This window comes from Lacerta agilis, chromosome 10 (assembly GCF_009819535.1).
Source record: "Lacerta agilis isolate rLacAgi1 chromosome 10, rLacAgi1.pri, whole genome shotgun sequence".
Classification (NCBI taxonomy): domain Eukaryota; kingdom Metazoa; phylum Chordata; class Lepidosauria; order Squamata; family Lacertidae; genus Lacerta; species Lacerta agilis.
This window is the reverse complement of record NC_046321.1, coordinates 27,090,049-27,098,479: the sequence shown is the minus strand read 5'-3', so window position 1 is coordinate 27,098,479 and position 8,431 is coordinate 27,090,049. Positions and strand designations below refer to the sequence as shown.

The 8,431-nt window shown below is 46.7% G+C and overlaps 1 protein-coding gene across 1 annotated transcript; it reads right to left on the bottom strand.

Annotated features, from left to right (window-relative positions):
• Positions 1 to 584: 584 nt before the first annotated feature.
• CDC42EP1 (CDC42 effector protein 1) lies at positions 585 to 8,201 on the bottom strand. The gene is made up of 2 exons (XM_033162000.1): positions 7,484 to 8,201; positions 585 to 2,458 (listed from the first exon to the last, which is right to left on the bottom strand). Exons 1-2 carry the CDS (start codon positions 7,899 to 7,901, stop codon positions 1,626 to 1,628), a joined length of 1,251 nt encoding a protein of 416 aa, XP_033017891.1. The 5' UTR covers positions 7,902 to 8,201; the 3' UTR covers positions 585 to 1,625.
• Between the last annotated feature and the right edge of the window lie 230 nt (positions 8,202 to 8,431).

Here is an 8,431-nt window from a genome sequence, read left to right as displayed (position 1 = left end):
TTCAAAATGTGCCTCATGAGATGATTCACAGTGACCCACCTCATTTTTCACACGAGGTGTTTCCCCGCCAAAAGCATCCCTATGTGTAATTTACCAGCTCAAAGAGAAGTCTTGACAATATTCACTCTTTCTGGGGTGGGAAATTGTTGCTGTGGGAGAATATTTCCCATGAGTTACATTTCAAATGTACTTCTCCCCACTTTGTTAGTGAAACTTGAGGTGGGGTACAGTCTTTGAGGACTCGATAATGCTGTTATGTTTGTCTGAATGGCCCCCCTGAGGCCACATCTTTGAGGACAGGGATGGGGAAACCCATATGTTTTTAGATTCCATCTCCCATCATCCTGCCCATTGGCCATGTTGGCTAAGGCTGGTGGGAATTTGGTTCCAACATCTGGAGCGCCACATGTTCCCCATGTGGTACAAGTTAGGCATGTTAAAGCAGACTAAAGGGCTACACCCAGCTATACCCTGAGAAGTGCTTTTCTTCCAGAACAAGCAGCCTGTGGGTGAGCTAACACAATGGCAGTGAGGCTGTGAGTGCTGGGGACACTGTTAAAAAACAACAACAGGTATGGCTTATGGGCCTTATATGCCCTATTCCTGCTTTAGGAGACCCAGGGAGCAGGGTGAAAAGAGGCCTCCCTCTGTCTCCCATTTTGTGACTTGGATTCCTACACTTCCACAAAATGGAGGATCCTGAACTGAATTCCTGTGCAATCCCTGGAAGCAGGGTGAATAACAACTTCATAGATAGGCTTCCCTGGAATGAGCTCAGAGTGATACCTCATAGAAGACCAAAATGTACATTTCCTCACTAGAATGCAAAAGGAAGGATAAACAGACCAGGTCCAATCCAGGTTGCAGTAAATGAAGAAATGGATGGAGCACCAAAGAGCCAGTTTGAGGTCAAATCCAATCCAAGTCTGGTGTTCCTTATAAGCAGAGGAGAGAGGACATCTTGGATGGTTTGATGTTCGAATATCAGACTGGAAGATTAGTGACTGTCATCTTTACCTCAAGCAGAAGACATAAGTATCTCCTGATAGGTGAATAATGTTGCATTGGGACTGAAGGAAGCCTAGTATCTTGTGGCTTTTCCTGTTCCACCTAGACCTCAGGTTTGCTCATTTTTCAAAAAACTTTCCTTCTTATAATTGTTTGACAGTGGTCTGCAGGGTCTCCTTGGGTTTTTTCCCTCTTTCCTTAAGGATAAATTCTTTTTACCGGGCCATGGAGGGGTCATGGCACAATTTGCAGTGACAGAATCAGTCAGCCAATGGGGTTAAAGGGAAATGTGAACTCATTAACACCTGTAAATGCTGGCTGCATCGCAGAGCCATGACCTCAATGAAAGAGCCAACAAGGGCTGGCCATCTCCTTTGTATGGTTCTGCTTTACTTCTGTCCCTTTCTTTAGACCACCAAAGCTGGAAGGAGGAGCAGGAGAGCAAAGCAGATAATTGAGCTCCCTCCTTCACCGGCCTATCGCCATCTATAACATCTCCAAAGAAGGCTAACCCTGTGAGTTCACACACCAGTCGGCCTGCAAGGTGCATAGGTCCCTTTAACACTGGTCTCTCCTGGGAGTGTGATGGGAGGTCACAAGAGAGCAGCTACAGCTGTTCAAACCTTAACTTCATCGTCCTCCTCATCAACATAGTCAAAGGAATCACTGTGACCTTCCCTAGCAATGCTTGCTCCATCTCTGTAGAACTCTTCTTCTTCTTCTTCCTCCTCCTCCTCGTCTTCCTCCTCCTCTACTCTGTGGTGCCATCTGGCCTTGCGTTCCTGCTGTTCAGCCTTCAATCGCCACATGTTGGCATCTGGGCTTTCCCATGAGGCTTGATTTCTTGGTTCTTCTTGCTGCTGCAGGCTGTGGTAGGAAGCCAAAACCTGGGCTGCCCGGTTGAATTCTCTTGCTTCCATGTCGCAGCCATTCTGGTGCCCTTGCCAGTGGGTTTCTTTTGGCACTGCTCCCAGCTCAGAGGGAAGGTTCTTTCCCCTAGAGCAGGGTGACCCTTCCTGCGACGACTCTCTGGAATGAAAATCCCCATTGGCACAAACTGATTGCACCAGTGGTGAACTGGCCTCGGAGCGAACCCAAAAGCTTGATGCACTTTTGCTCTCTTCACTTTTAGCATGAAGAGACCCTGGTCTCCAGGGCAATGAGTCCTCCCCACTGGTGTCCTCTGGGCGAAGAGGTGAGGCAGTGTTGCTGCAGGCTGAAATTTTGCTCTCCCCTCTTTCCTCCTCTTCCATGTTGCTGCGGCCGTGATCTCCCGGGAAGCTGATGACATGGAGGAGTTCACTCATCAGGGAGGGGCCAAGGTCAAGGTCAAGGCGAAAAGACAGCAAGGAGTCTGAGCGATTCAGCGCTGATTCGGCACGGTGGGAGCTTTCCTGGGTCTTCTCTGAGCGAGGAACGCGAGGGATGGTGCAGAATCCAGATTCCACTCCTGAAAAGGCAGTGAAACCAATGGTCAGAACAAAGCATGGGAGAACCTGTCCTTTGCAGTATACACGAGAGCACAGGGCAGCCTTCTCCAATGTGGTGCCCGTCAGATGTTTTTGAATGTAACACCCATCACCCCCACATCCATTAGGATGGGAATTGTAATCTAACAACTTCTAGGGAGAATCAGGTTGGGGAAGGCTGGCGTAGGATGACAATCCTCTTATCCATATATGATGCAAAACATATGGATGGGTCAGCATTTGTCTCCAGCTATCCCAAGGAAAGGGAAAGCTGTTTTGTGTGGCCCAATCCTTCTTTTTAAAACCCTGCGAGTCTCTGTCCCTCACAATTGGAGAGTTGTTAACAGATGTGATAGCAAAAGAAGGGTAAAAACTAAGCAAGCGTGTCAGAATGAAGACCACATTTATTTCGTTTGACAACTGATATGGCTTCTAAGACCCAGTTTTGCTGCTTTTCAAGTGCTTAGTCAAGGTTTCTTTGCATCAGAGGATAGCAATTTCAGGATGAGGTTATCGTAGAATGAGCGCACTGTGTCAAGCTAATGTTGATTCACATTTGCTATGCTCATGCACGTTGTGTTAATAGCATGCAACTAAAATATGCAAATTAGCCACAGCTCAGTGGCTTATGAGCTATTTCCAATGAGCAGCTCTCGATGTTAAGAGCAAATGGTTCATCCCTGAGCTCACTCGGTATCCTCCCTCCCTCCAACAGAGTCTGTATCAGATGTGAGAGGAAATATGTGACATCTCAGTATAATAATGGCACACCACTTTTCTTGCTTGTCTTTTCCATCCTCTGGCAAATAAAACTCAGTGGGCTGAGCTTCCCAAACTTTCGAAAACCAGGGCAGAGTGCGTTTTTCCACCTTGGGTACACAATACCGTACTTTCACAAAAACACATCATTTATTCAGTCAGCTCCCAGAACGGTAGGAGGAAGGTGTTTACCTTGGAGTTAGGGGGCAGGCTAGTTAATACTTGGCCTTTGCCCAATCAGTAATGTCTCAGGGGTGAAATACCAAGAATTGGGGGGTAAGAAGGATGCTTCTTACATCGCCACAAACCAGGGTTATCCAAGGTGGTTCCCTCCAGCTGTTGCTGGACTCCATCTCCCATAAACTCCAGCCATTGGCCATGCTGGCTGCGGCTGATGGGAGCTGCGAGTCTAACCACAGCATTGGCTACCCCTGCCTTTAATGCCTGTCAGCTGTAGGGTGGGCTGTGTCATCTATCAGAATACTATCACTTTCCATACAGAGGCAGAAAGAGGGGGATCAATGCTGCTTTGCTTGCTCCATTGGGAATAAACTGATGGGCGATCCAATAACTCAAGGAACTCTCCAGTCCCTCTCAAGTGCTACAACAAGTAGCGTGGGGCTCATTGGTTTAAAGATACTTTGATGTAGATGCTGAACTCTTTTAAGTCAATAGCGTTTGTGAATAACCTTCAGTCTTTTGTGTATGCCGTTATGCTAAGAGCAGGGCGAATTCTGCACCAGGGGCTTTTGGCCCGAGTGATGAGATCGTAGGGTTGGCTGCGCCGCAAATAAATAGCAAGCAATGGGATTGCAGGCTTGATTGCACTGCAATATGGGCTGGATGAATTGGAGAGAATGGGGAACCAGGTCTACATTTGAATGACTGACCAGGCTTCTCCTTTACTCATAAAGCTGGAATTAATCTGGGTGAAAAGAAAAGGCGATATAAAGGAATCTGGGGGCGGAAGGATGTGTGCGCGGCAACTGCTGCATGGCTTGCAGTGTTCGAAAGAGGGCAGCATTGCCCTGCTCTCCGCCTTGATGAGGCGCCAGCAATGCTAGAGGGGGCCAGGCAGCTGGGGAAAAGCCATTCTGCAGCAACAGGAGCTCAGAACAGAGACCGTTATTCACCTCCCCTCCTAGTCCCACCTCAGTGCAAATGCTGCAGTGTGGACATTTCGTATTGGGCATGCAGAGTCTAGACAGAGCAAGCAGCGTCTCTGTTTAAGCTGTGAAAGTCGGGCTAGCTGCTATGCAAAGCTTTGAGCTCAAATCACCATAGGGCTAGAAGCTTTAGTTATGCTGGTTAGTGGAGGGTCTCTGTAGGTTCCCCCTTTTAGGGGAACCAGGCAATGCGTTTTGCCAATGGAGCATGGTTGCCCTATTGCACTCTGTCTGTCTGCTTCTCCCTCCATTCAATACTCTCTGTTCCAGGGCCCATGTTACTGTCACCTTTCCCCCATATCCCACTCTCTTCCTTTCTCCTCCGCCAAACATGCTGTAAATTCCTTACCCAAAACACACACAGTCCTATTTCCTAACAGCTGCATGTTCGGCATTTGTTGCCCGAGACAAACATCCAGACTCGAGACAAAAAAGACAGGCTTTTCCAGAGCTTCTGACAAGGCTGCTCCCAAATTATTTAACTATCACCTTACATGTCCATGACTATCTGACAATACTGGACAAACCAGGAAACTGATGTACAGCCCAATCCTAGGTTATGTGACAGTGAAATAAGCTCCACTGCATTTGCACATTGAAGACTTCTAACACAATTGGGCACAGGACTGAAGCCTGAGACTTCTTTCTCCATCTTTTATTTCCTTCTCTTCTACACTTACTAACCCCTAAAGTAATGCCAGTAAAATACCAGCCAGTTTTTGTCTCACATATTATTATTATTTTTTAAAAAAATTCTAAGCTGAAAAGGCTGCCAGTGTGGCTTACATGGGAACAATGACAAGCAAGCTCATTAGATATCTTGATTCCAATCACAAATCTAATATATATTAAAAGCAAAAGTGTTACACGATCTTTACTTGCACCCACCGCACACATTCAGCATAAGTTGTGAAAAGTTTTTTCCATCCTATGCAAATGATACACACATATGTTCTGTATGCCGGTTGGGGGTAACCTGTCTTTTCCAGAGGTACAATTTGTAAATGTACAGGGTTTTTCACAAATAACACTGAGCATGCAGATGAGGCAGAAGTGAGGACTAGAGTTTCCAGACTTGAAGGGCTTGCCTGGCTCTCTCCAGGTTGTGGGTGAAAGGCTTGAATCTCCAAGTGGGCAAGGCTGCATTTAATAATAATAATAATAATAATAATAATAATAATAATAATAATAATAATAAAAAATATGGTGCATGCAGCTTGCAAGTTTCAGTCTGGAATGAGGTGGCTGCAAATTATAGCATAGACATGCTCTGTGTGTGCATCTGCCCTCCTCTCCTCTCCCAGTTAACCTCTGTCTCCAGGACCCATCTCCATGACATCACCAAGCGCCACCCCAAGGTCTCTGGTTTAGGCCCTGAAATCTCAGGGTCTGGGATGCTCCTGACCTGACCTGGCAACTCTAGCAAGGACATCAATAGCACTATCCTCCCCTTAGGATGCTCCATACTGTCGTCATTTGCAGTCAGCAGCAGATGGTGGTGTGGGGTGTTGCTGCTCACCTTACTTCCAGTTGCTTGCACTGCTGCTGCTTACTGTAGAGAGGTGAGGCAGTGGCAAGGCCAACATGGTGCAAACACAGTGGCAGGGACAATCCAGCACTCCTGCTGGTGTGTTTGCACCACACCCACTTCTCCCCTTCCCCGTTACTTCCTGGTAAGCAGCAGCAATGTGACCAATCAGAGGTCAGGTCAGCCATGGTGCCACATGCAACTCTGTCTGCTACTGTTCACAGTTCAGCAAACATAAATTATTCTTCTCTCCTGGTCTGCTTGTACATTTTAATCTTATTTGACTTGCCCATGATGTCTGCAAAGCTGATCTTGTTGCTCTTGATTATTTTGCTCTAATTTCTACCATTTTAGCTCTTGCAAAGTTAAGCTTGCTTATTTGCTAGTAACATGGGAAAGAAAGAAAGAAAGAAAGAAAGAAAGAAAGAAAGAAAGAAAATCAGCAAAGGACTTCAGAGAGTAGCACTTTGATCTAAAGTAAACAATGAAGAAACAGATGAGAGAGAAAAGTAATAAGCAAGTCAATAAGCCAGGGTAGTGGAGGTATGCAAGCAAACAAGAAAGAATCAGTAGCTGTCTTATAGAAGACTCTATGCACTGCACTGACCTAATGTTTACTCTGAGGAAAATAAGACATCTCTGAAACATTAGTCATTCTTGAAAATATCCAGGGACTTTGCTATGGTATCCTGTAATATTCACTGACAGCATGTACCTGTATAGTTGCAATGAGAGATCTGCCCTGCCCCTTCCTTTTCTTTTCCCTTGTTTCCCCCCCAAACCATGTTTCCCATCATCAGTCTTTCAGACTACTGTGGAGAACTGGGTAGACCAGTAAACATACGTAGCTATTTCTAGCCTCTTCTTAATGGTGCCAGGAGTATGTCCAGTGCATTCTGGGATTGCATGACTTAGCAGAAATATCACTGCTTGTACACTTGTGGAAGTATATTGGAAAAGCCATCACAAGGAAATGCATGAGATCTACGGCGCATACTTAGATGCTTTGCTACCATTTGCCGGGGGAGAGGATATATGAAAACACTCAGAGCCCTGGAGAGCTACGTTCCAACCAAAAACCTCCAACCTCCTTAGCTTTTATTTTGTATTATGTTACTCACTTAAAAGTCCTCTAGACCTAAACATATGTACAGTCATGTTTGCCAGTGATGCCGGTGGAACAACTCTGCAAGCCTGTCATTTAATGTTGTTTATTGGACACGTTGCAATGACTCAGGAGAAAGTACTGATTTGTTAGTACAGCAAGCTGCAGACTTGTGTTGTAACAAGTAAAATAACTGAAGGAAAGAGATTTAATGGAGCAGATAGAGAAAGAGCGATGGAGAATAGTTGTGCTATTACGGAAGAGGCCAAGTTCAGTATGCTGCCCTTAAACACGCACAGCACTCCTAAATATACAGAAATATCAAAAGTATTCAACAACGAAATATTTGCATATGTGTAGGATTGTTTTGATTGCACGCCTAAGAAAACTATGGCACAATAAAGGTTGTGTAGCAAGAGAAACCAATCCATCACCAGATGCCACCTACCATAGCCAGAGAAGCTGTTGGGAGTGCTCTTGAAGGCAAAGGGTACTCCAAAGCCATCGCTCCCGTAGCTTCCTTCATTGAGCTGCGGCAGTGATACGGCATTCTTGATGATGGGCGAGATGGCAGGGGGCGTAGGAGAGGCCTCGTCCTTGTTCCTGCTTCCTCGGCTCCTTAGCGGGCTCCTCCTCACGTGCCACAGTGTCCGAGCAAAGAAGTTGTTGGGCTTGGCTTCCTCGCCGCCATGGTTCCTGAGGAAGGAAGTATCCCCAAAGGCATCGCCGCCACGACCCACATGCATGGTATGGCGGAAGTCCCCCAGTGGTGGGCTGATCATGTCCGGCGTCAGCTCCACTTTGAGACGGCGCTTGCTGTGGGAGCCAGACACCCAACCAATCACCGGCAGCTTCCCAAGACTCATCTCCTAGCCTGTTTATCGAAACACTGTCTCAGAAATACAGCAAGGTGCTGTTCAAGAGAGGTGGGCACAACTCTGGAGACGTTTGTGTCTCAGGGACTGGTCACAGTCCAGGATCCCTCCATCACTTGTCCCTCTGCTTTCTTTCTTGCTTCAGAGGTCTTTCTTCCGACCTATTCAAGACCAACCTGTCATAGAACTTTTGGGATTCCAGATAGGTGTGGGCACCTGATTTCCACCCACCTCTGTAGACCCCCTAGAGAGCACCTCTTCACAGCTTCAAGGAAGCCACCAGGCCAATTTGTTTCAAGGAAGCCACCAGGCCAATTTGTTTGGGCCTTCAGGAATGCAGAGAGGATGTATGTAGACCGGAACCCCTGTCTCTCTCCTTGGACAGAGGGAGGAGAAGCAGTGATCAAGGAGGCTGTTGTTACACCGGTCGTTGTTCCTGTCTGGCTGGAAGTGTGCAAAGCTGGAGGATTAACGTTAATCCGCTAACTCTTCTTCCGCCTGCTCTTTCTCTCTCCCGGCTT

What these genes read in the sequence shown, in the direction of transcription:
- CDC42EP1 (XM_033162000.1), bottom strand. Translation starts at nt 7,901, where the DNA reads ATGAGTCTTGGGAAGCTGCCGGTGATTGGTTGGGTGTCTGGCTCCCAC. An exon ending in CAACAGCTTCTCTGGCTATG is followed by an intron (nt 2,459 to 7,483) that starts GTAGGTGGCATC and finishes CTGCCTTTTCAG; the next exon opens with GAGTGGAATCTGGATTCTGC.